Below are 26,741 nucleotides of genomic sequence, written 5' to 3'. Positions count from 1 at the left end.
TTGGCTCGGGTCTTGATCCCAGGGTCCTGGCATCCAGCCCCACATCTCCCTCTGCCTGTGTCTGCCCCTCTCTGTGCCTCTCATGAGAGACAGACGAGAGAGAGAGAGAGGCAGAGACACAGGCAGAGGGAGAAGCAGGCTCCAGGCAGGGAGCCCAACACGGGACTCGATCCCAGGACCCCAGGATCATGCCCTGGGCCAAAGGCAGATGCTCAACCGCTGAGCCACCCAGGCGTCCCAAGAAAAGAAAAGAAAGAGAAAGCAAGAAACTCAAAGTATCTTAAAGGCTGGAAGTCCCCTCGGATGTTCGGGCCTCCCACGCCCCTAGAACTCGGGTCTATAAGAGCTCTGAGCTTGGCCAGGACAGACCCAGAGTTGGGTGGAAGCCGTGGGTCTGGTGCCCAGCATCTGCTGTATTCCCCGAGCCCCGGTCAGCGTCAGGGGGGAACGGAAGGGAAGGAATCTCGGAAACCCCCTCTCCTCCGGGGATAACCAGCTGAGCGAACAAACGCTAAACGGATCGATCACGCGCTGAACCGGACGTGGAGCTGGCGTGAGGCGGGGTTCACCTGCCTTCCGGGAAGGGAGACGCGGGTGGGACTGCCGTGCTCTGGCTCCGTACAGTGTTAGCCCGGCCCATTCACTCCACGGTTTAGGATTCAAGTCGACCCTGTAAAACGGAGGGACCAAGATCCGGCGGAACCAGAGGAACTACATTTCCCAGCAGGCCGTGGGCTCCGAGGTGCCCGTCCTTCCCGGCGACGCGTGTGGAGCGGTCCGCGGCTCCCCGTGTGCAGGCGGACGCATGGATGCCCCCGGCCGGTGGCAGAATCTGCCCAGCGGGCCTAGCCTAAAGCACTTGACTGACCCGTCTTACGGAATCCCGCAGGAGCAGCAAAAGCCAGCGCTGCAGGAACTGACACGGGCGCACGTCGAGTCCTTCAACTACGCGGTCCGCGAGGGGCTCAGCCACGCGGTGCAGGTGAGCGCGGGGTCCTCGCGGGCTCGTCGGCTCTGCGTTCTCCAGCGCCGCTGGGTCCTGCGCCTTCCGCGAGGAGGCGAAGCCCCGGGCGGGGCTGGAGGGGAGGCTGCGCGTGTTGCGCCGGGGGTCGGCGGGGGCTGCGGGGGCTGCGGGGTGGGGCAGGGGTCCCGGAGAGATGCTGGGCGGTCACAGTGCACTCCTGGATCGCGCCAGGCTCCGCGCGGGGCCCGGGCGTGGAGTCGAGTGGACTAGGGGAATACTGGGTGAACCTGTGGCTGCGGGATTTCTCTGTGACTCGAAAGGTGGTGTTTTGTAGGCCGAGTTTCAGCGGCGTGGGGTGAGAGTGAGGAAGTGCCCCGTGGTTGGCCGGCTTCCCAGGCATTCACGCACAGACTTTCACATCCCTGGGAGATTTACTTCTCTGAAACTTACCTGAAGAGGTTCTCTCTCTTTTATTTTATTTTATTTTATTTTATTTTATTTTATTTTATTTTATATTTTTTTATTTTATTTTATTTTATATTTTATTTTTATTTTATTTTATTTTTTATTTAATTTATTTATTTATTTATTTTATTTATTTTTTATTTATTTTATTTTTTTAATTTATTTAATTTTTTTATTTTTTTATTTTATTTTTTTAATTTTATTTATTTTATTTTATTTGTTTATTCATGAGACACACACACACACACACACACACACACACACAGAGGCAGAGACACAGGCAGAGGGAGAAGCAGATTCCATGCAGGGAGCCTGATGTAGGACTCGATCCTGGCAGTCCAGGATCACGCCCTGGGCTGAAGGCAGATGCCCAACCGCTGAGCCACCCAGGCGTCCCTCGTGATACATTGTTTCTATGTATGTATGTATGTTCAATTTGCCAACATACAGAATATCACCCAGTGCTCATCCCGTCAAGTGCCCCCTTCAGTGCCCGTCACCCAGTCACCCCCACCCCCTGCCCACCTCCCTTTCTACTACCCCTTGTTAGTTTGCCAGGGTTAGGAGTCTCTCATGATACATTGTTTCGATTGAAGTACATGCAGAAAGTGTAGTCACATGGATCAAGGTGCTGCACCCTAGCTGGTACCATAATACTCTGTGAAAATATTGTTACATAAAACACAGTCAGGTAAATGACTACCATTTATAAAGTCAAGGGAAGAGTAGCATTTGTCATTTTTGTTTATTTAGAGTTTTGCCCAATTGGGAGGGGAGAGGGTGGATTCCTTCATTCTGTGAGTCCAAATTGATGCCTCACAGGCGCCTTTTCAGAATTACGGTCAATTCTCATTATTCAGGAATTCATGTTTGTGAATTGCCTACTCGCTAAAATTTATTTGTAACCCCCAAATCAATACTCAGCAACATGTGCAGAATGGTGAAAAATTTGAATTGCCCAATGTGCATGGTCCCAACTGAAGTCCAAGAAGGTGATGCTCTGCTTTCCTGTTTCAAGCTCTCATACTAATAAGTATCCTTTTTGAAGTCTGTCCAGTTTTTCTTGTTCTGGTGCTTTTTGCTGGTGATTTAACTGTTTAACATTGCTCTCAAACACAGTGCTAAAGTGCTGTCTAGTGTTCTAAATGTAGAAAGGCTGTTATGTACCCCTTAAGAGAAAATCTGTGTGAGATAACCTTCGTTCAGTCATGAGTTAGTGCTGTTGGTTCTGAGTTCAGTGTTAATGAATCAACAATATGAATTAAATAAAGTGTCCTTCAAACAGGGTTATGTACTGATCAGTTGACAAAGTGTGATCAGAGACTCACAGGAACCTAACTTTGTATTTCCCCTAAGAACAGTGGTTCAGTATTCACTAATTCAGTGTTCATGACTCCTTTATAGACTGTAACCGTCTCAAGTAATGTGATTGTGTTGAGATATAGATAGTGCAGCTGTGGCTTGAGAAAGTGAATCTTCTCCCTTTTAAAAATTAATGCTTCATCCTTAAATAGGGTATAGATTAAAAAATTTTTTATAGAATATTAAACTTATAACAATGACAGCTTTAGATAAAATTTTAAAATTTAGAAAAGGTCAATTGAACTGACATGAGGGGGAGAACCTTCTTTATATTCTTGGCACCATTTCTGGCATTCTTGTTCTAACGCTAAGGCTAGGAGGTTGTTCATAGTTAACCTGTAGGGGAGCTCAGTGATGCCCCTTCCTCTGAACAATAGAGCTTCCCCAGGGAGTAGGGCAGAGAAGAAATGGTTAGGAATGGGAAGAATCACCAGGGCCACTACCCACATGGCTCTGGCTGCAGCGCCAGGCCACTGTGGAATGAAATGTACAAATATCAAAGAATGGCGTTAGAGTGTCTGCTCCTAAATCAGGAGGATGTTTCCGTATCCTTGCCTGTTAGCAGCAGTCCCATGTGTCTTGCTATGTACTTAGCAGACACCAGGTATAATAGAGAAGGCAGGCACTTTGAACAGCTTTGTTCTAGACACAACTGTACTCCAGAGCCTACCACGAATTTGACGTGCATTAGACACTTATAATCTGAATTAACGTGCTAGAGTTTTAGGGACTTAGGGGATGAGTAGAATAGATGTAGCTTTAACCATCTTCTTAGATATGTCACATTTAGCATTATGGGCATCAGTGCTTGTAGAACGTGTGGGGTTTGGAAGACTCTTAGAGGAATGCGCCTTAGAAATGCAAGCAATTGATAGTGTGAATTGTCTTTCAGGCTATACCTCCCTTTGAATTTGCTTTCAAAGATGAGCGGATCTCTCTTACTATTGTGGATGCTGTCATCAGTCCACCCATGGTTCCAAAAGGGAACATCTGCAAAGAGCTCAACATTTATCCAGCAGAATGCCGGGGCCGGAGGAGTACCTACCGTGGCAAGTTGACAGTGAGTACATGTGACAGTGCGTGACTCTCAGACTGTACATTTTTGAGAAAAAGGCTGATGCCTAATAAAATTTATACCAGATTTCTGCTTTCTTAGTACTGCCATCTAAGAGACCCTGTCTTCTATATCTGAAGCATAAAATCATTCACTTTATGATCTTCTTCCTTATTCTTTTAAAATTCTTGTTCTTATAGATCCAGATAATTTCTTTCCATTAACTTTTTTTTTTCCTCTCTCTCATTTTTATTTAGGCTGATATCAGCTGGGCAGTGAATGGAATCTCAAAAGGAACCATTAAACAGTTTCTTGGCTACATTCCCATCATGGTGAAGTCTAAGCTCTGCAACTTACACAGTCTTCCCCCCAAAGCCCTCATTGAGCACCATGAAGAAGTAGAGGTAACTTATAGCCAGTATGCTTCAAGGCCAGGTGATGCTAGAAAAGGCTTGGGTTGGGAGTGAGAAGATAACGACACTTGTCAGTTGGAGTCAGTTTTTCTTTCTGTTTCAATTTCTGGATAGGTAAATGGGTCTTACTACCATGTGTACATCCTGTATAGGGCTCAGAATGAGTCTCAAACAAGGGAGTGTATAAAAAGTGGCCACACAATTAGAGAACATTATTATGGAGGAAGAATTGATTTTTCCCGAATTTTCTGTATAATACACATTTAGAGATGTCTGCTTTACCAGCATTAAGATTCTGTGAACATACTAAATGCTTCCCATACCTTCCCTTCAGCATCTTTTGCAGCTGCATTATGTGGTTTTGCAGTATTGAGTTGAAGTGATCACAGAGAGAGACTGTGTTACGTCTCAGGATGAGGGTTATGGTGTCAGATGGGTTTGACACCAAAGTGCTCTACTTGCCAGTTACATGGTTTGGGGCATGTTCCATCTTTCTGAGCCTAAGTTTCCTCTGTGGGGCATAACAACTGTGCCACTTGTTATTATGAGGATTAAATGGAATGGTGACATAGAACTTATACCTGCTTCATAGTGGGCAATCAGTGTGTAGTAGCATTTTATTTATTACAGAAGTGTGATACTAGAGGTATTAAGAATATTTTCCTCTTTAGCTAATCTGAATTTCTGGTTTCCAAAGTTTTTACAGAAAGTTTTTAAACTTATTTAGAAAACCTTATTTGCCTAGAAGGAAAATGGCTATTGTTTTCATGTCTTTAGAGTAAGTTTTTTTGGTTTTGTTTTGCTTTTTAAATATCATTTGAAGATGGGGCACCTGGGTATCTTAGTCAGTTAAGCATCTGCCTTCAGCTCAGGTCATGACCCTAGGGTTGTGGGATCAAGCCTCTCATCAGGCTCCCTGCTTGGGGGGAAGTCAGCTTCTCCCTCTGTCTCCCCTCTCTGCTCTTGCTCGCTCTCTCTTGCTCTTGTCTCATAAATAAATAAATAAATAGATAGATAAATAAATAAAATCTTTAAATAAATATCATTTGAAGACAAATCATTTTAGGGGACAAAAGGGCAAGTTAGGTCAAGTTTGTCCAGTGGAAGAGAGTACCCTGATTTTCTTCCATACTTTTCTCCCAGGTCCCTAGAACCTTTCTAATGCACTGAAAAAGACTGTTAATTCACAAACTGATAGTTTCCAGATAGTTTCCAAGGGATCCATAGACCCTTTTGCCTCTGTGCCTCTTTTACACCTTGCACTGCATCTGACAGTTAGCTTCATGTTTACAATGAATGTTTCTTTGTTTAACAAATTATAATTCATCTCTTTGGCAGGAAATGGGAGGCTATTTTATAATTAATGGCATTGAAAAAGTCATCCGAATGTTGATTATGCCTCGGAGGAATTTCCCCATTGCAATGATAAGACCAAAATGGAAAACCAGAGGGCCTGGCTATACTCAGTATGGTAAGTTGTAGTGATCTTTGGAATGTTCTCTTAGAAAAGTTTTGTTTTTCTAGTAAGCATTTCTGTGTTAAGATTTTATGGTGGGGGGTGCCTGGGTGGTTCAGTCAGTTAAGCACCTGTCTTCAGCTCAGATCATAATCCTAGGGTTCTGGGATCCAGTGCTGTGTTGGGCTTCCTGCTCAGCAGGGAGTCTGCTTTTGCCACTCCCCCTGCCTGTGTGCGTGCATTTGCGTGCTCTTTCTCTGTCAAATAAATAAATAAATTTTAAAATTTGTTTACGTGAGAGAGCACAAGCAGGGGAGAGAGAGAAAAGCAGACTCTCTGCTGAGCTGGAAACCTGATGTGAGGGTTGATCCCAGGACCTTAAGATCATGACTGAGCCAAAGGCAGACACTTAACCAGCTGAGCCACCTAGGTGCCAAATAAAATCTTTCCCAAAAAAGGGGGCGGGTGGTGGGGGCGCCCAGGTGGCTCAGCAGTTTAGCACTGCCTTCAGCCCAGGGTGTGAACCTGGAGACCCGGGATCAAGTCCCATGTCGGGTTCCCTGCATAGAGCCTGCTTCTTCCTCTGCCTGTGCTTGTCTGTCTGTCTCTCTCTCTCTCTCTGTCTCTGTCTCTCACGAATAAATAAATAAAATCTTAAAAAAAAAAAAAAGATTTTATAGTGGGAAACCCTCCTTTCTATTACCTATCATTTTGTTCACATTGAAAGAACACGTATATTTATGATACTACATATGAAGATGAAGGTTGGCCTGACTTAGCCAGAGGTAGGTGTGGGCCTCAAAAGTCTTCTGGTGCAGACTACCATGGCATTCTTCTTGGGGTCCTTGGCTGACAGACACCTGACCTCTGAGCACTCTCTGTGACAGTGCCTGGCTTCATAAGACATTTTGCATTCTTGGGCAACCTTGCAATTAAATAATTTATTCTAATCTAAAAATCAGCCTCTAACGATAGACATACATACTGTATCTAGAATAATAAGCAAGTCTAAATGTCTAGTCATTTATTCTTTTGCATCACTGATGCAGAGTGTCTTAGCAATCTTTGTTTAAAGCTGAAACAAACTTTTTTTTTTTTTTTTTTTTTTTTTTTTAAAAAGGTCTTTGAAGACTTCTCCAACTTTGATGTTTTTTTTTTTTTTAATTTTTATTTATTTATGATAGTCACAGAGAGAGAGAGAGGCAGAGACACAGGCAGAGGGAGAAGCAGGCTCCATGCACTGGGAGCCTGATGTGGGATTCGATCCCGGGTCTCCAGGATCGCGCCCTGGGCCAAAGGCAGGCGCCAAACCGCTGCGCCACCCAGGGATCCCTGAAACAAACTTAAAATCTAAATTTTTTTTTCTCATTTGAATTCTTAGATTATGCCATCACCTCCTGCCAGATTCTACAGGGTATGGGGGATATAAAATGCTATATGATCAGATTCTGCAGGGTGCTAGCAATATGTGTTGTAAGACATGGACTCTGCCCTGGAAGGAAACTTTGAAGTTTGATTGAATCTGTAGCTTCAGTTACTTTGAGTGGTTTTCAACCCAGGGAGATGGTGCACCGTTGGGGACATTTGGCAAGGTTTGGAGACATTTTTGGTTGCCAGTCTTAGCTAACCTTGGTGATTTGGCTTTATTTTTAAGAGAGTAAAGAGACGCCTGGGTGGTTCAGTGGTTGAGCATCTACCTTTGGCTCAGGGTGTAGTCCTGGAGTTCCAGGATTGAGTCCTGCATCAGGCTCCTTTCATGGAGCCTGCTTCTCGCTCTGTCTGTGTGTCTGACTTTCTCTTTCTGTGTTTCTCATGAATAAATAAATAAAATCTTAAAAAAAAAAAAAGTAAAAATAATTCAGAAAAAAATGATGATCAAAGCAGTTACGGTATCACTGAGGTTTTTACTTTTTGCTTTGTTTCAACAGGAGTCTCCATGCACTGTGTGAGGGAGGAACATTCTGCTGTCAACATGAACCTTCACTACTTGGAAAATGGCACGGTCATGTTGAACTTTATTTATCGGAAAGAACTCTTTTTTCTTCCTTTGGGATTTGCACTTAAGGTGTGACATAGTGAATATATTTCTTTTGCTATGAAGAGCTTCACTGGAAGTCACATTTGGGGCAGAATGAATATGTTCTCCACAGCGGAGTTCATGCTGTAACAGCTTTGCACTGCTCCATAACAAATTATCCAAAATTCACTGGCCTAAAGAATCAGTCAACATTTCCCTCTCAGTATTTCTGTGGTCAGGAATTTGGAAGTGGCTGGGGTCGGGGACACTTCTGCCTCAAGGTCTTAGGAGGTTGCAGTGAGATGTCAGAGCGGCTGCAGTCATTTAGAAGGCTTGACCAGCAGCCAGAGGATCCACTCCCAAAGTGCTCACTCTTGGCTGGCAAGTCAGTACAGTCTCTTGGCAGGAGGGCTCAGTTCCATTCTGCGTGGGCCTCTCCATAGGCTGCTTGAGGCAGCTGTCTTCCCTGAGAGGGTTAGCCAAAAGAGCAAGGCTGACCCGGTCCTTGTTATGACCTGTCCTTGAAAGTCACACATCCACTTCTTCACCACATGGTCTTGGTCACATGGGCCCATGCTTAGTATGGGAGGAGGCTATATAAGGCTGTGAATACTGGAAGGCAAGGATCATTGGGGCCATCTTGCTATCTTCTTGACATACAAGCCCTGCCTTATTTTGGGGAATTCATTTCGATTCACCAGTAGTGGAGTAGTTATTTTTCTTGGATATTAGAAAAATTGAGAATAGTTATCTAACGAGTGAAATCGTTTAGTTATTACTACCAATTAAAAAGAAAACCTTTTTTTTTTCTGTTCTAGGCACTTGTCAGTTTCTCCGATTATCAGATTTTTCAGGAGCTCATCAAAGGCAAAGAGGAGGACTCTTTCTTTAGAAACTCAGTTTCTCAGATGTTAAGGATCGTAATGGAAGAGGGTTGTTCCACACAAAAACAGGTCCTTAACTATCTAGGTGAACGCTTCAGAGTAAAGCTCAGTCTCCCTGACTGGTATCCAAATGAACAAGCTGCAGAATTTCTGTTTAAGTATGTGTGCTTTTGCTTCAACTGTTTTTTGTGGGGTGGAAGGTGTCAGTGGTAGTTTATATTGATTGTTGTTAGGGCTGATGAGTCATCTGGGACTCAGAATGGACCTGTGGGTAGGATTCTGGTCTAAGGAAGTGGGGACTAGCTCTGTTTCTGTGGCCATCCTCACCTTTCTTTTTGTGGTACTTTCATTTTATTTTATTGTACTTTTACACTTTTATTTTGAAACGACTTCAAACTTCCAGAATTACTGCAAAAATGGTACAGTGGATCTGCAAAAAAAAAAAAAAAAAAAATGGTACAGTGGACCCTTACATTCACTAGTTATCTTTTTTACTACATTCACTTTCTTAATTTCTTTGCGTGTAGATAAATGTTTTTCTTTCTGCAGCATTTGAAAGTTTTGGGCATCTTGTCCCTTTATTTCCCCAAGGCAAGAACTCTTATGTAACCACCATATAGTTACTAGTACCATCCAGTAGGTAGCCACAAGTCCCATACTGAGAACTTGAATGGCCAGTGCAACTGAGAAGCTGAATTCTTAATTTTATTTAATTTTAATTAATATAAATTAAATGGCTACATGTTGCTTGTCATGCCGTATTGTCCAGCAGAGCTCTAGATTTTGTGACTACGTACAGTCCTTTTGCTAATGTTGCCAGTAAAGATGAAAACGGTTTTTTGAAAATGAGTAAATAGGAATAAGTAAATAGGAATTGGGAACCTTGATTAGTACTAGTGGCAGCTGAATTGTTTTAAGCTTTACTTTTTGTTTTGACAGCCAGTGCATCTGTATCCACTTGAAATCCAATACTGAGAAGTTTTATATGCTTTGTCTCATGACACGGAAACTCTTTGCTTTAGCCAAAGGAGAGTGCATGGAAGACAATCCTGATAGTTTAGTGAACCAAGAAGTCCTCACACCTGGTCAACTCTTCCTTATGTTTCTGAAGGTAAACACCTGCTGCTTTCACCGTGGGTAGTGGTCCTGCTTGCAGAATGGTGAGACAATTTCCAGCAGTAGTGTTTCCTACGTATTTATGATTTGTAGGTGTGGCATTTTACATAGTCTTGCCTTTTCTTTTCTTTTTTTTTTTTTTTTTTTTTTTAGTTTTGCCTTTTCTTTTTGTTTGTTTAGCAGTAAGGGAGTTAATCAAAGATCTTAGTTTATATCAAATTCAGAAATTTCTTTAATGCTTCTTAGAGGCTAAGTAAAGACAACATCAAATGTTGGTCATAACATTAATGGTAACATGTTACTGACCTAACGCGTGTGATCTCCTTACTTTTGTACCAGCTTTGTTTTAAGCTTCCGAGCCTCTGAATTTGGGACATAATAATCTTCTGGAAGGTACAGGACATTGACATAATCTGAATTACAGTCTTTGTTAGCTATTTCACAGAGTGTTGCAGCAGAGGTTGAAGTGTCCTGTGATTTCTGTGCTTGGTTCTGAGGGCTTCTTATTGGGCGGGGGGTGGGGGTGGGGAGCTAGAGATACTGCAGAGCTGCCCTTTCTAAGAGCAGATTGGGTGGACGCTGTTCATCATCTTCTGTGGGGTCTCCCCTCCCTACTCAGCTTCATATGCCTAAACCTTTCACTGGAAAGGCTGGTGAACCTTATAGGATGGCTTCTGAGAGGCCTCTCTCACTTCTCTAGCACTGTTGTGTGTAGGCCTTACATAGAGACAAGTTCCAGTCATTCAAATTGCTTTTCTAAATCTAAAAGGTGCTAGAACCCCCCCAAAAAAACCACGAATTGACAGGACAACCTGACCTGCCCTGACATGACTATTTATAATTTTTATTGATTCTACTTAGTGTGACAGTTTGTGTGTTTCACTGTAGAAATGTGTTTGATTACAAGCCACTGCCTCAGTCTTCATAATACATGTTAGGTTTATGCACCTGCTACCTTTCTAAACTCTGGGAAATTCTTAATACTGAAATACATTTGGACTAAGCAATCCTCTAATGCCCTGCTTCATGAAGAAAAGTTTGTTGTGAGGATTAAATAAATATGCAAAGTACCATTTTACAGTATGCACTCAAGAACTACTAGCTGCTTGCCCTAGCAGGTTAACAACAAAGTGGCAGTAGGCAGAGAGAGTTAGCTCCTCATTCTTCCCGCCGCCTCCTGTCTTGGGTTACAGAACTGCTTCCGGTATCTCTGACCCTCAGTTCTGTGGCTTTCTTTTCCTCTTCTCTTCTCTTCTCTTCTCTTCTCTTCTCTTCTCTTCTCTTCTCTTCTCTTCTCTTCTCTTATTTTCCATTTTGTTTTAGATTTATAGGAGAAGAAAACATCAGTCTTTCCTATGATCTTGTCAACTATCTTGTATGTTGGGTGTCATTTGAGATACTGAGCTTTTCCTAGTTGATTTTATTGTTAGGACAGTGGGCTGCTGCTGCTTGGTCTCAAAGCTTTGTTTTTGTTGCCTGTCTCCGGTAGAAGCTGTTTTGACTGCTTGATTAAGAGCATTTTAATGAAAAACTTTTCTAAAACCAAAGCAAACCGTTTTGATTCTTTCCATTTGTGTCAGTAGTCTTGACTAGGAGCAACTTTGCCCCACTCCAAGGGATATTTGACAATGTGTGGAGACATTTTCAGTTGTCACAGCTTGGGGGGATGCTTTTGGCATCCAGTGGTTAAGGGCCAGGGATGCTGCTAGACATCCTGCATGCATGCAGGGTGCCTCTGCACAAAGAACTATTCCAGCCAAAATGTTGATAGTGCCAAGGTTGAGAAACTCTGATCTACAGGAATTTGTAGCTTTTGTCTTAAGAATGCCTAACCTAAGGGCAGCCTGGGTGGCTCAGTAGTTTAGTGCCGTCTTCAGCCCAGGGCATGATCCTGGAGTCCCAGGATTGAGTCCCATGTCAGGCTCCCTGCATGGAGCCTGCTTCTCCCTCTTCCTAGGTCTCTGCCTCTTTTTCTGTCTGTCTCATGAATAAATAAATAAAATCTTAAAAAAAAAAAAAGCCTAACCTATAATAGTGCATTGAAAGGCTGGTTTTCAGGGTTATAGGCCACATGTTTTCCATGTCAAATGTATACGTTGTGGGCCTTTGTTGTGGGTATATAGATTACGTAGGAGTAAATACAAAAAGCAAATAATCTGAATATAATAGTTTAAATTTTATTTCAGGAAAAAATGGAATCCTGGTTAGTGTCTATTAAAATAGCTCTAGATAAGAGGTCTCAGAAGACGAATGTGTCCATAAACACTGAAAATTTGATGAAGATTTTTAGTCTGGGAACAGACCTTACAAAACCATTTGAATATCTTCTTGCTACTGGGAATCTGCGTTCTAAAACAGGTAAAATAAAACAGATTGGCTTCATTTTAAGTTAAATCTTAATTGCTCAGTATAGGTTCTCATTTATTTATTTATTTATTTATTTATTTATTTATTTATTTATTTATGATAGTCACACAGAGGGCGGGGTGGGGCAGAGACACAGGCAGAGGGAGAAGCAGGCTCCATGCACCGGGAGCCCGACATGGGATTCGATCCCGGGTCTCCAGGATCGCACCCTAGGCCAAAGGCAGGCGCCAAACCGCTGTGCCACCCAGGGATCCCAGTGTAGGTTCTCTTTAAAAGTGAACTTGTCTCTTCGATTTCACATTGTAAATTTGACAAGTGTGTGTCAGCCTGAAAGGCTTGAGACGAGGCATCCATAGAGCTTAAATCCATTTCTCATCGTCACATGTATCTCTGTGCCTCCTTCCATAGTACTAACAACAGTGTAGATCTGTGAGTGACAGTTACCAGGACAGGCAGTTTGGAAGGGTTGTAGATAGATACATGCCCGTTCCTAAACTAGGTGCATCAGCCAGGCCTGAAAAACTTAAGTGGTCATTGAGAGCCCAGATATCTGCTGGGTTTTTTGTTTTTTGTTTTTTTAAAGATTTTATTTATTTATTCATGAGAGACACAGAGGGAGAGGCAGAGACACGGGCAGAGGGAGAAGCAGGCTCCATGCAGGGAGTCCGATGTGGGACTCGATCCTGGGTCTCCAGGATCAGGCCCTGGGCCGAAGGCTGTGCTAAACCGCTGAGCCACCTGTGCTGCCCTCTGCTGGTTTTTTAATTTTTTTTTATTTTTTATATTTTTTTAATTTGTATTTATTTATGATAGTCACACACAGAGAGAGAGAGAGAGAGAGAGAGGCAGAGACACAGGCAGAGGGAGAAGCAGGCTCCATGCACCAGGAATCCAACATGGGATTCGATCCCGGGTCTCCAGGATCGCGCCCTGGGCCAAAGGCGGGTGCCAAACCGCTGCGCCACCCAGGGATCCCTCTGCTGGTTTTTTTAAACAGATGGTCCTGATACAGATTTTTTTTTAGGACTAATAGCTTCTTACATACTTTCCAATTCCTTCTGATGCATCCCATTTAGTTGCTGGCTGTTTCTGTTCCTTTAATGTTTCCCACAAAGGAGGTAGTAGTAGAGGGGAGAGGGAACCCATGGGGCTTATATAATTTGAGAAATCAAGATTTTGACTGCCTTTTTACTACTAATTTTGTAAACTCTTCCCACTCATCAGAGCTAATAAACTTTATGGTAACTCCATGATTTATAGTGTGCTCTGAGTTTTCTGTCCCCAGAGCCTCAAATTAGAATAGGCTTTGTTTTTTTAAGTTGAACCTGTATTTGAATGATTTTTGTTTTATTAAGGTCTTGGCTTCCTGCAAGATTCTGGACTTTGTGTTGTGGCTGATAAGCTGAACTTCATACGCTATCTCTCCCATTTCCGCTGTGTGCACAGAGGGGCTGATTTTGCCAAGATGAGGACCACCACAGTACGCAGGCTGCTGCCAGAGTCCTGGGGTTTCCTTTGTCCTGTGCACACCCCAGATGGGGAGCCCTGTGGCCTGATGAACCACTTGACCGCTGTGTGCGAGGTCGTCACACAATGTGTGTATACGGCATCTGTTCCCACTTTGCTCTGCAGCTTGGGTATGTGTAAGGTTAGAAACAGTCTTGTTTGGGTATGTGGGTTTTAACAGGTACAGACTATTAAGTTAGGCTTTTTGAGGTGCTGAGCAGAGAATTCCTGCAAGAATTCTGTTTCCTCTGCTACACAGCAGTTGGGCTGGTTCCTTGGCTTTTCTGTAGGTCGGGTGCATTTTTTGAAAATAAGTGAAGGAGAAATTAAATGTTGTAGTTTTGCTCTTTCACATTCTCTCCCTCAAAAGACATCATAGCATTTGAAATAAAGCAGCATTCAGCATTTAATATTGGAAAAAACATTTTGATTCACTCTCCTTGCATCTCATGGCTTAACTCCTGGACCTCTCAGTAGGAAAGAGGGTCCTTTTGCAGGAAAACAGTTAAAAAGGTGTTGTTAGTCTGTACCCTGGTGTTAATCAGAGACACAGCCTTTGTTCCTGGGGACTTCTAGCCACTCTCTCTGCTTTGGCTGAATGTCCTGGAATGACCACAAAAGCACTAGTATTAATGCTGCAGTTACAAATACATTTTAGCAAATAGGGCAAATTCACAGGTGTGGAATCCACAAATAATGAGGATTAAATGTAGTTAGTTAGGTTTTGGGGGAAGAGTTAATCTGTTCGTCAAAATGTAGAAGGTATGCAGTGGAAAGTCTCTCTTAGATCCCTGGCCCCCAGCTGCTCTCCCCTCAGATGGACAGAGTCATTCATTTCTTGTGTGTCCTTGCTGAAATGATTTAGAAACACTCAAGCGATACAAAAATGTTCTGATGTAGAGACAAGATAACTAGATGTCTAAAATGATGAAGTAGCTGTTGAGCCCACCTGGAGGGAGTTTTTAATGTAAGAAAAAGTGTTCAGATGTGAGCCTTCTGTTTGTTCCCTTCCACCAGGGGTCACTCCAGTTGACGGAGCTCCACATCGACCCTACAGTGAGTGCTACCCTGTCCTGCTAGATGGCGTCATGGTTGGCTGGGTGGATAAGGAGCTTGCTCCTAGCATTGCAGAGTCTCTCCGACATTTTAAGGTTATCTTGAGTCTTTGTGAATTGTTCTATCCCTTCATCTTAAATCGCCAGTCCTTTTCTGGTTGTTGAGATAGCCCCAGGGCCGTCTAGAGTGATCAGGGGGTCTGGAGGCCAGAAGCTAATTCCCTAAGTGCCTGCACATTCCCCAGAGTTGCAGAATCTTGTCTTGGGCTGACCTCAGAAGTCGGGCTCCGGGGCAAATGCTTTGACCTACGCGCATTTTTTTTTTTTTTTTTTGGTAGTTTCACCGAGGCCCTAGTCTAAGAAATCTTAACTTCTTTTGTTTTGAAAATACTAATGGTGGGGTCCCTGGGTGGCTCAGTGGTTGAGTGTCTACCTTTGGCTCAGGTCGTGATCCTGGGGTCCTAGGATCGAGTTTCTGTATCGGGCTTCCCGCATGGAGCCTGCTTCTCCCTCTGCCTATATCTCTGCCTCTTTCTGTGTGTCTCTTGTGAATAAATAAATAAAATCTTAAAAGTAAATAAATTTACATAACAGAATTTACCATCATAACCATGTTTAAGAGGCTTTCTACTTCTAATGAGGTCTGTTTGGGTAGCCTGTATTTTACCCATTTTATTTTGATTTCTTGGAGTTGTGCAGAGTATACTCATAATTTTAAATTTTAGTTTCAGTAGTTTTTTTGCTGTTGTCATTTCTTACTCAGTACATTTGTGTCTGCCCCCCCCCCTTTTTTTCTTGACTAAGTTAAACAAGGGGCATTTGTTGGTTTGTTTGTTTTTTTTTTAAAGAACCAAGAATTTTGATTTGTTGCTTTGAGCCTTTTTCAGTACTATACCTCATTAAGTTCAGGTTTTATCTTTGTTAACGTGTGGGGGTTTTACGTATGTGTGTTCTGTTTGTTTGGTGTTTTTTTAGCTTTTATGTTAAGAATTTAATCCATCTGCTTCTGTTGATGACTTGATTAGCTATGGATCCCCTGAAGTTCTGATATATAGGTCTTGTTATTTTCTTTCACATTTTTGTAATGTGTGTTTATATTTTACCCTGGAGTTGGTTAATAGAAGTTTTGTTGTTTCGTTTTTTTATTTCCGGGTAGAAGAGCCTTTTCATTGAGTACAGCTTAAAATAAAACCAGTAATATACTACATTCTAGACATCAGAGGACAAAGTTTTACTTATGCATCCACGTGCACCTTCTTGGTTTACCTTTCCCTCAGGCTCCCCTTTACCAGTTTGCCACATAGTGAGGTACCACCCACCCCCCAGAAAGTAGGGCTTTTGCCAATTCTGGATATGAGGTGAGTGCCATTCTGTGTGGTGATGAGACTGGCAGGGCACAAAGTTATTACTGGCATAACTGATTTAAATTTTTTTTTTTAAGATTTTATTTTTTTATTCATGAGAGATGCAGAGAGAGGCAGAGACAGGGAAAGCAGGCTCCATGCAAAGAGCCCGATATGGGACTCGATCCCAGGACCTCCGGGATCACGGTCTGAGCCGAATGCAAATGCTCAACCACTGAGCCACCCAGGTGTCCCACTAATTTAATTTCTTGATGCTGCTTTTTATATTTGACCTCCTTTCCCATTCTACCCACCTCCTAGGTGACAGGAGGATATATGTGAAACATATCACTTCTTCTTAATTGAACTCTGTTGAAAACAGGTATTAAAAGAAAAAAGAATTCCTCCCTGGATGGAAGTGGCCCTTATCCCCATGACAGGAAAACCAAGTTTATACCCAGGATTGTTCCTGTTTACCACTCCTTGTAGATTGGTACGGCCTGTGCAGAACTTGGAATTAGGCAAAGAAGAACTAATTGGAACTATGGAACAGGTATGTAGAACATTGTGATTGGTGCCTGTATATGCTCCTGTTATAGTCCACAACTTTCGGAGACTTAATAACCACTCTTTTTTAAAAGTGTTATCGGGGTACCTGGGTGGCTCAGTCAGTTAAGTGTCCAACTCTTGATTTCTGCTCAGGTCATGATCTCAGGGTCATGGGATCGAACCCTAAGTCGGGCTCTGCACTCAGCAGGAAGTCTGCTTCACATTCTCTCTTTCCCTCTGTCCCTCTGCCTGCTTGCATGAGCACCTGTTTCTCTCTCTCAAAAAAACAAAACAAAACAAAAAACCAGAAAACTTCTTTTTATAAAGAAAGTGTTGTTGTTCTTTAATAACAATTGGGCATTTGAAAAAAATCAGAATTTACTTTCTGCCTCCTACCAGAACAAAGCAGTTTTCACATGTTCCCTCACTGTGCTTACATATCGAGAAAGAGAGTTGGTGGTCACATTACCTGCCTTCCTATCCCGCCCAGCTCCTTTGCACCTGACTCTGAGTCAGGTGGTGAGGTGGGAACATTCCATTAGACTTAATATTTGCCTACATCTTTGCAGTTGCAAAACTGTGAGCTTTGTGCTACCTCAAAATGTCTGTCTTCCTGTCCTTCACAGTTGGACCAGGGTAGATTTAGAATGAAATGCATCAGGCAAACAGTATTTCTGACTGGAAGCTTCTCCGTGCTTCCCAGTGGATCCCATCAGTGTTCATGATATGGAGTGGGAACGTTTGCATTCACATCTTTGAGTCCTAAACTCAGAGAGAGGATGAGTTCATATGTTAGCAGTGAGTTATTCTATGCCTTGAACTTCCTCACCCTTCCTCTCTTCCAGATCTTCATGAACATTGCCATCTTTGAGGATGAGGTTTTGGCTGGAGTTACCACTCACCAGGAGCTCTTCCCTCACAGCCTGCTGAGTGTGATTGCCAACTTCATCCCCTTCTCCGATCACAACCAGAGTCCCCGGAACATGTATCAGTGCCAGATGGGTAAGATGGAGTGGAGGGTGGTGGGATTCACACAGAAGAAAAGTGCTTATAACTTTTTTATTTTGAAATAATTTCAAATTCAGAGAAATGTTGTGGGAATGGTACAAAGAACTTCTGTAAGCCCTTTATGTAGATTCTGTTAACATGTGCACTGTTTTCCATTTGGAGGTAAATTGCAGACATGATGCCCCTTTATCCCTAAATATTTCATTGTGTGTTTCCTAACAGCAAGGATGTCTCCTTACATATAACAAGGGCAAATATTAACATCAGGAAGTTGATGTTAATGACTTTGATATTGATGTCATTATACTGTTCTATAGTCCTTACTCTGATTTTGATTGATCATCCCCAAAATATGGTTTATGGCAAATTTTTTTCTGTGTAGCACCTAGTCTAGGATCATGCAGTGTATTAGTTGACACATCTCTTTAGTCATTTAATTCTTTTTTTTTTTTTTTTAAGATTTTATTTATTTATTTGACAGAGAACAAGCAGGAGGAGCAGCAGGGAGAGGGAGAAGCAGGTTCCCCCCCCCCGAGCAGGGAGCCTGATGTGGGGCTCCATCCCAGAGCTCCAGGATCATGACCTGAGCTGAAGGCAGTCATCTAGACGCCCTCTCCTTAGTCTTTTATTTTTATTTTATTGTATTTTTTTAAAGATTTATTTATTTATTTATTTATGATAGAGAGAGGCAGAGACACACACAGGCAGAGGGAGGAGCAGGCTCCATGCTGGGAGCCCAACGCGAGACTCGATCCCGGGACTCCAGGATTGCGCCCTGGGCCAAAGGCAGGCACCAAACTGCTGAGCCACCCAGGGATCCCCTCCTTAGTCTTTTAAATTAGATCCTTAGCCTTTATCATTTTTGATTTTAACATTGTTGTCCAAAAATATAGTTTATTTTGTAGAATGTTTATTGATTTGGTTTGTCTGAGATCTTGTAATTTGATTTTTGAAGAACACAAGCCCTTGTAGTCACCCACATCTTATCACTTCCGGTGCTCTGCCTGCCTAATGATTCAGGTTTCCGTTGAGTGTTGCATCCCTTGAGCCTAAAAAACCTTCCTATAACATTTTTTTATAGTAGGTTGCTGGCTACAAATCCTCTTAGCTTTTATTTCTCCAAAAATGTCTCTATTTCATCTTTACTTGGAACTGGATGTACGATTCTGATTTGACAGTTACTTTTTTTTTTTTTTTTTTTTTTTTTAGCACTTAAGAGATGTTACATGGTCTCTTCTTGGTGTCTAGAAGTCAGTGATTGTTTGATTGTATATAATGTGTTATTTTCCCATCCTTAAGATTTTCTCTTTATATCTGGTTTGTAGCTGATTAAGTATGATATGTCTAGATATGATCTTTGTGCTTGCAGTTTACTGATATCCTAAAATCTGTTTTAAAAGATATCATCAGGGGCACATGGGTGGCTCAGTTGGTTAAGCATCTGTCTTTGGCTTGGGTCATATCTCAGGGTCCTGAAATGGAACCTCACATTGGGCTCCCTGCTTAGAGGGGAATCTGCTTCTCCCTCTCTCCCTACCCCTCTTCCCTGCTCGTGTTCTGTCTCTGTTGTGTGCATGCTCTCTTTCAAATAAATAAAATCCTTAGGGGAAAAGAAAAAAAAGACTATGGGTTCTATTATGTTCCTCTGAAGAGGATTGGTCTTATCTTTAATTGTTAGGTAGTGGAACAGAACAGTTGAAGTATGTTCTTCTGGCCTGAGGTGGGCTGCTCAGATCTGTCCCATGCATGCATAGTTCAGTCCACCAAAGATTTGACTCAGTTTATATGCAGAATTTCAGGCTCTTTACTGTTCCTTCCTTTCTAAAATATCCCCTCTTACATTTGAGTTGCTCTTGTGTTCTGAACTCTACTCCTTGGTTCTTCAAGCCAGCAAGACTGTAGGTCTCTAAGTTGTAGCCACTATACTGACTGGACCATCAGGCAAAAACAAAAACATTAAAAACTAAAAAAGCTAGTAGTTCACTCTGTTCCATTTCTTTTGTTCAAGTGTAAATTCATCTCCAGTACCTGATAGCTCTTGGTTATTTTCCAGTGGTTTCAGATTTTGTGTGTGTGTGTCTGTGTGTGCATAAGTGGTGATTTTCTGTTTTATATTGTTCTGGATTTTATGTGCCGAGAGTGGTCTTGTAGGAGCAGCATTTTATTACTGGAAACTGGAAGTCTCCTTTTCTGTCTTTTAAAATTCCGCTATGTATGTATGCATATATATATTTAGTCTTAACATTGTTTCAAATCGATACTCTATAATGTAAAGTAGTACAAAGAAGTCTTACTTCCCTACCCTCTGTACCCCACACCCAGAATTAACAAACACTGGCATTTTGCTGTGTAAGAAAATAATCTAATTCGATAATAGTTACTGTCCCCTTTTCACCCCTTCTCTTCCACTAGTAATACCCTGTAGTTTATTTATATATATATATATATATATATATATATATATATCCTTTATTATCTCCTTTTTTATGCTTTTTTACATAATATACATGTCCCCATAAACTAGATATAGAATTGTCTGGGATGTGTTACAAATGTACATAAATCATACATTAAATGACATTCTGTGCTTTTTTTTTCCCCACTCAGCATTGTTTTCATGGTCTGATTGATTGCATAGATACATGTGAGTCTGCTTCATTTTCATGCTGTGTATTGATTTATTCATTTCTCTGTGATGTATATTTTATTGTTTCCAATTTTATATATGATCTTTATAATCAAGGGGAAAAAACAAGATGCTACAGGCTTGGTTTTTTGTTTTTTTTTTTTTTCCCTTTGTAGGGAAGCAAACTATGGGCTTTCCACTTCTCACTTACCAAGCCCGATCAGATAATAAACTGTATCGTCTTCAGACCCCACAAAGCCCTTTAGTGAGACCATACATGTATGATTATTATGACATGGATAACTATCCAATTGGGACAAATGCCATCGTTGCTGTTATTTCTTACACTGGGTATGATATGGAAGATGCCATGGTAAGTTCTACTAAGAGATGTAGTTCCATTCTTTTTAATTTTTAACTTTTTCATTTACTGTTTTTCTGTATCCCTGCACATGAGTATTCTGTTAAATGATTAGTTCCTAGTCTCCATTGAAAGTGGTAAGCCCTGAGGGATATTCACTAAATATTCAGATATGCATATATTGTGCATATTTGAGTGCATAGCATGAATAGATGTTGAATGAATGTAGTTTTGGATATATCTACCTTTTATATTCATTATGCATGATTAGGCTTTAAGCCCTTTATAAGTGGGTTTTGTTTTTTATTTACTTTTTAAAAAAAGATTTATTTATGTATTTATTCATGAGAAACACACAGAGAGAGGCAGAGCCATGGGCAGAGGGAGAAGCAGGCTCCCCTCAGGGAGCCTGATGAAAGGAATCGATCGTAGGACCCTGGGACCATGACCTGAGCCAAAGGCAGACACTCAACCACTGAGCCACCCAGGCACCCCTATCAGTGGGTTTTAATAGTATAGAAAGCTTGGAAAATTTGGAGGTTTGTTTTTTTTTTAAGATTTTATTTATTTATGGTGAAGACGCTTGACCACTGTCCCAGGATGGCGACACCTGTGGCCATCACTCTTTCTGTAACCCTGAGGTGAACTGAGGCTGGCAACCCCACATCATGTCGATGCTGAACCGAGCGACTCAGGCCCTCAGGAAGCCCGAGGCCAGAGGCATGATCCGGACCATCATGCTGGCAGGCCAGGCCACATCTGGGCCTCCACTAGGTCCCATCCTGAGTCAGAGAGGCATTTCCATCAACCAGTTCTGTGCAAGGAGTTCAACAAGAAGACAAAAGACATCAAAGAAGGCATTCCTTTGCCCACAAGATTTTTGTGAAGCCTGATAGGACATTTGAAATCAAATTGGACAGCCCACTGTTTCCTACTTCCTGAAAGCAGCTGCTGGGATTGAGAAGGGGGCCTGGCAGACAGGGAAGGAGGTGGCCAGCCTGGTGACCTTGAAGCATGTGTATGAAATCACCCAAATTAAAGCTCAGGATGAGGCCTTCACCCTGCAGCATGTGGTTCACTCTGTCCTCTGTGGTTCACTCCATCATTGGCTCTGCCCATTCCCTGGGCATTCGTGTGGTGAAGGACCTCCATTCAGAAGAGCTGGCAGCTTACCAGAAAGAGCAAGCCACATTCTTGGCTGCCCAGAAAGAGGCAGATTTGGCAGCCCAGGCAAAAGCTACCAAGAAGTGACCCTGTCCTCCACATGCCAGGATTTTGAAGGGAATGGCTGAAATGGAGGCCAGTTGGAAAAGCTGTACTGAAGGGGTGGAAGGAGGCGACACCAAGCTGATCATTTCCCTGACTTTAAATTATATATTTTTACACATATGACAATATCAAGAAATCAAACTTTAAACATCCTTCTGTCGTCAAAAAAAAATTTTTTTTTTTTAATTTGAGAAACAGTGTGTGCACACAAGCAAGAGAGAGGGGCAAAAGGAGAGGGAGAGGCAGGCTTCCTGCTGGGCAAGGAGCCCAATGCGGGGCATGATCCCAGATCCTTAACCAACTGAACTACCCAGGTGCCCCTGAAATTTAGAGTCTTTATATTTTTTTTAAAGATTTTATTTATTTATTCATGAGAGAGAGAGAGAGAGGCAGAGACACAGGCAGAGGGAGAAGCAGTGGAGCCCAATGCGGGACTCGATCCCGGGACTGCAGGACCATGGCATGGGCTGAAGGCAGGCGCTAAACCGCTGAGCCACCGAGGGATCCCTGGAGTTTTTAAATTAGAATGCCAGTTGTCCTAAACCAAGTATTTTAATTCTAGCCATCTTTATTGTGAAAATCCCCATTTGGCCTCAGTCTCTTAAATTAATGATTCTTTGACTTTGTAGATTGTGAATAAAGCCTCCTGGGAACGAGGCTTTGCCCATGGAAGTGTCTACAAGTCTGAGTTCATAGATCTCTCTGAAAAAATTAAACAAGGAGATGATAGTTTGGTGTTTGGTGTCAAGCCTGGGGACCCACGGATTTTGCAGAAGTTAGATGATGATGGATTGCCATTTATTGGAGCACGGCTGCAGTATGGAGATCCATATTATAGTTACCTGAACCTCAACACCGGGGAAAACTTTGTGACATACTATAAGTAAGTTTGGGTACCCAGTGCTGGTTATTATTTTTTTTTTTTTAAGATTTTATTTATGTATTTATTTATGAGAGACACAGAGACATAGGCAGAGGGAAAAGCAGGCTCCCTGCAGGGAGCCCGATGCAGAACTTGACCAGAGCCAAAGGCACTCAACCTCTGAGCCACCCAGGTGTACCCACCCCCGGCCCCAGTGCTGTTTTTTAAAGGTGGTTTTCTCAGTGAAATTGCCAAGGTCAGTGAAAGTTATCTTGTAACAGGATAGTTGTGGAAAAAATATAAGTGGTAGCTCGGTTACTCAGTCATAACTGAATTGGTATTTCTTAAATGAGACACAGTTCTGTGTCTGGCTTTTTCTTTTTTAATTTTTATTTACTTATGATAGAGAGAGAGAGAGAGAGGCAGAGACACAGGCAGAGGGAGAAGCAGGCTCCATGCACCAGGAGCCCGACGTGGGATTCGATCCCGGGTCTCCAGGATCGCACCCCGGGCCAAAGGCATGCGCCAAACCGCTGCGCCACCCAGGGATCCCTGGCTTTTTCTATTTCTCTTGTCAGTCTGTTATACGATTTGATAAGTTATCTGTGACTTCTTTGAAAACTGGGTTATTCAAACTTGCTATCTCTCTCATGAATGTTTTTTTGGGTTTCCCTAGCTAAAAATGTCAAGTTCATTGTGCCTCTCGTTAAAATTAAAAATGTAAAAAAAAAAAAAAAAAAGCGTCTAGCTTATTTTACATCTATTAAATGGTTTTAGCAGTAGGTCTTTATGGTGTTTTGGTAGTCTCTGTGACTATTCTTTCAGATGAGCAGAGTTCTGTAGCAAATCAAATCAGTAGCCCTGTTCATAAATACTTTCAGGGATATCAAATCTATTTGTACTGGAGAATAGATGAAAAAAAAAAAAAACTTTGCAAATATCCTTTATGTCAGTAAAACTGAGGTGTCTTTGTAAGTTTAAAAATAATAGTTTGACCTTCTGTCTCCTCTTTTCCCTAGGAGTAAAGAAAATTGCATTGTAGATAACATCAAAGTGTGTAGTAATGACACTGGCAATGGGAAATTCAAGTGTGTTTGCATCACGATGAGAGTCCCTCGGAACCCAACCATTGGAGATAAATTTGCTAGCCGTCATGGGCAGAAGGGCATCTTGAGCAGGTTGTGGCCAGTTGAGGACATGCCATTTACTGAGAGTGGGATGGTCCCAGACATTCTGTTCAACCCTCATGGTTTTCCCTCCCGCATGACTATTGGTATGTTAATTGAAAGTATGGCAGGGAAGTCTGCTGCTTTGCACGGTCTCTGCCATGATGCTACACCTTTCACCTTTTCAGAAGAGAACTCAGCCTTAGAATACTTTGGTGAGCTGTTAAAAGCTGCTGGCTACAACTTCTATGGCACTGAGAGGTTGTATAGTGGCATCAGTGGGATAGAACTGGAAGCAGACATTTTCATAGGTGTGGTTTATTATCAACGTTTACGCCACATGGTCTCAGACAAATTCCAGGTTAGAACCACAGGAGCCAGAGACAAAGTCACTAACCAGCCCATTGGGGGAAGAAACGTACAGGGTGGAATCCGTTTTGGGGAAATGGAGCGGGATGCTCTCTTAGCTCATGGTACATCATTTCTCCTTCACGACCGCCTCTTCAACTGTTCAGATCGATCGGTAGCCCATGTCTGTGTCAAGTGTGGTAGTTTACTCTCTCCACTGTTGGAGAAGCCACCTCCTTCTTGGTCTGCCATGCGCAACAGAAAATACAACTGTACTTTGTGTGACCGCAGTGATACTATCGACACTGTTTCTGTGCCTTATGTTTTCCGGTATTTTGTAGCTGAACTGGCAGCTATGAACATCAAAGTGAAATTGGATGTCGTTTAACTTGATGTGGCCTTTTGGGTTAGGAGAACTATCAGATTAGAACAAAATGTGACTTTAGCTCAGTGAAGATATTACTTGGTTACTCTGGAGTTTTCAAGCATGTTAGTTTTTCCACCAAGACTTTGCAACTAAGAATTCAAGATTTCTGAGTCTGACCAGTAGAGTAACTACTAAAGTTGATTTTCAGTACACTTGTTCAAAAATTCCATGAGTATCTTAAATGATTCTACTGGTAAGTAGAAGGATATATAGGGAAGTCTTTCCAAACTCAGGGTCTTTGAACCCCGCTTTCAGTGGGCAGTGAGTGTCGAACATTTCCCTGTCTAGAACAGAGCAATCCAATACAAATACAATGCAGGCTGTTTATGTAATTTTATATTTGCTTATATCCACATTAAAGTAAAAACAGAAGGTAGCTCTATCGAAGTATAATTATTACATAAAACTGCATATAGTTAACATACAATTTGATGGGTTTGAGCATACGCATACACTTGTCAAAAATGATCACCACAATCAAGGTAATAAACATCACCTCCAAAAGATTCCTTGTGCCCTTTGTGTGTGTGTTTGGTAAGAACACTGAAGATGACAATCTACCTTCATAACAAATGTTTGGATGTACGATAGAGCATGGTTAGCTACAGGCAGCATTTACTCACCTTGTAACTTAGAACTTTACCAGCAGCAACTCCCATACCTCTCCACCAGCTCCTGCTAGTCATCATACTAGTCTAGGAGTTGGACTATTTTAGATATCCCATATAAATGAGATCATGCAGTATTTGTGCTTCTGTGACTGGCTTATTTCACTTAGCACAGTGTCCTTCCCATGTTGTTGCATATGGTAGAATTTCACTCTTAAGGCTGAATAATAGTCCATTGTGTGTGTATGTGTGTGTGTGTGTAGATCTTTATTCATCTCTCTTTTTTAAAAAAGATTTTATTTGAGAGAGAGATAGCAAGAGAAAGCACCAGCAGGAGGGGTTGGGGGAGAAGCAGGCTCCCAGTGAATGGCCGTTGAGGCTGCAGTTATGCAACTTCTGATGTGTGTCATGACAATGTCACTGCTTTTTAAACTTGGTAACTCTTTATTTTAGTAAAATGCCCCCAGAGTCCACAAAACTCGGATTTGCAGAGGTTTTATTTTTTGGCCTTAGAACCTGCAGAAATTAGGAGGTACTGACCCCAGTGCGGCAGCATTGGCCCAGGATTGTTTGCCTTGGCAGATATGTTCATACAGATGAATATAAAAAATTCTTTTTCTTTGGCTTATTGCTTTTTTTTTTTCCTCCTCCCTTCTCACCTTCCCCTAAAGAAAGCTACTTCTTCATTTGGCGGTACAATTATTTTTTTTAACTAAAATAAGATAAAATTCTTAAGAAAAAAAAAAAAGAGTTGAGCAGGGAGGCTCTATCCCAAGACCCTGGGATCATGACCAGAACCAATGGCAAACGCTCAACCAAGTGAGCCATCCAGGTATCCCTATTTGTTCATCTCTTGTTCCGTATCTTAGAGGTAATACTCATATACTGTATTTAATGTAATATAGCCAAAATGCCATTTTCACATGTAATAAATACTAACAATTTATGGAGATGTTTTATATTCTTTTTTTCATACTAATCTCTAAAATCCAGTGGCTATTTTATTCATGTACAATATTTCATTGTATGGTTGTACTATTCCCTTCTGATGCATATTTGGGCAGTTCCATTCTTTGGTTATTATAAACAGTGTTGGCAGTAGATAAACTTATTGTCTTCACTCGTGAATACATGCCTTTTGATATTAAACTTTACAAAGATAATTCTTGAGTCTGGGTTTAGGTGTCTATTACTAAATAAAAGGCAGATAGGGGTAGACGGAAAAAGTATACCCTGGCTTTGCTTCATGAAACATGGGGGGTGAAAAAAAGGAAAAATACTTCGAGTCTCTTGGTTGATACTTCCACCTGCTGTTAGTAGAATCCCAGGTGAACTTACCCCATTCCAGTCTCTGCCTATATCACAATCCCATAGTGGAAGTATGTTGTTCCAAGTCTCCCAATTTTTTTAGGATCACTAAAAATGGTAATAAAATTTAACTTTGTTTCAAGTTTTAACTTAAATTCCAGTTAACATATAGTATAATATTAGTTTCACGAGTAGAATTTAGAGATT

General features: G+C 41.9%; 1 protein-coding gene and 1 pseudogene across 3 annotated transcripts; both read left to right on the top strand.

The window, feature by feature from the left end:
- The first annotated feature begins 728 nt into the window (after positions 1-728).
- POLR1B (RNA polymerase I subunit B) lies at positions 729-25,122 on the top strand. 3 transcript variants are annotated; one of them, XM_041756418.1, is made up of 15 exons: positions 729-982; positions 3,684-3,851; positions 4,103-4,249; positions 5,597-5,729; positions 7,643-7,779; positions 8,550-8,773; positions 9,555-9,726; positions 11,918-12,089; positions 13,454-13,735; positions 14,622-14,755; positions 16,385-16,555; positions 17,397-17,553; positions 20,362-20,558; positions 22,445-22,698; positions 23,084-23,417. In XM_041756418.1, the coding sequence occupies exons 1-15, from the start codon at positions 806-808 to the stop codon at positions 23,355-23,357; spliced, it is 2,799 nt and encodes a 932-aa protein (XP_041612352.1). In that variant the 5' UTR covers positions 729-805; the 3' UTR covers positions 23,358-23,417. The 3 variants fall into 3 exon arrangements, with proteins under 3 accessions (XP_041612352.1, XP_041612351.1, XP_041612350.1); XM_041756417.1 differs by lacking the exon at positions 23,084-23,417 and adding an exon at positions 23,697-25,122 and having other exon boundaries at positions 731-982; positions 13,454-13,693; XM_041756416.1 differs by lacking the exon at positions 23,084-23,417 and adding an exon at positions 23,697-25,122 and having other exon boundaries at positions 731-982.
- On the top strand, positions 20,567-22,047 carry LOC121491473 (annotated as a pseudogene).
- Positions 25,123-26,741: the final 1,619 nt, after the last annotated feature.

This window comes from Vulpes lagopus, chromosome 5, assembly GCF_018345385.1.
Source record: "Vulpes lagopus strain Blue_001 chromosome 5, ASM1834538v1, whole genome shotgun sequence".
Classification (NCBI taxonomy): domain Eukaryota; kingdom Metazoa; phylum Chordata; class Mammalia; order Carnivora; family Canidae; genus Vulpes; species Vulpes lagopus.
Note: the sequence above shows the minus strand (reverse complement) of the source record. Positions and strands in the feature narration are given on the sequence as shown.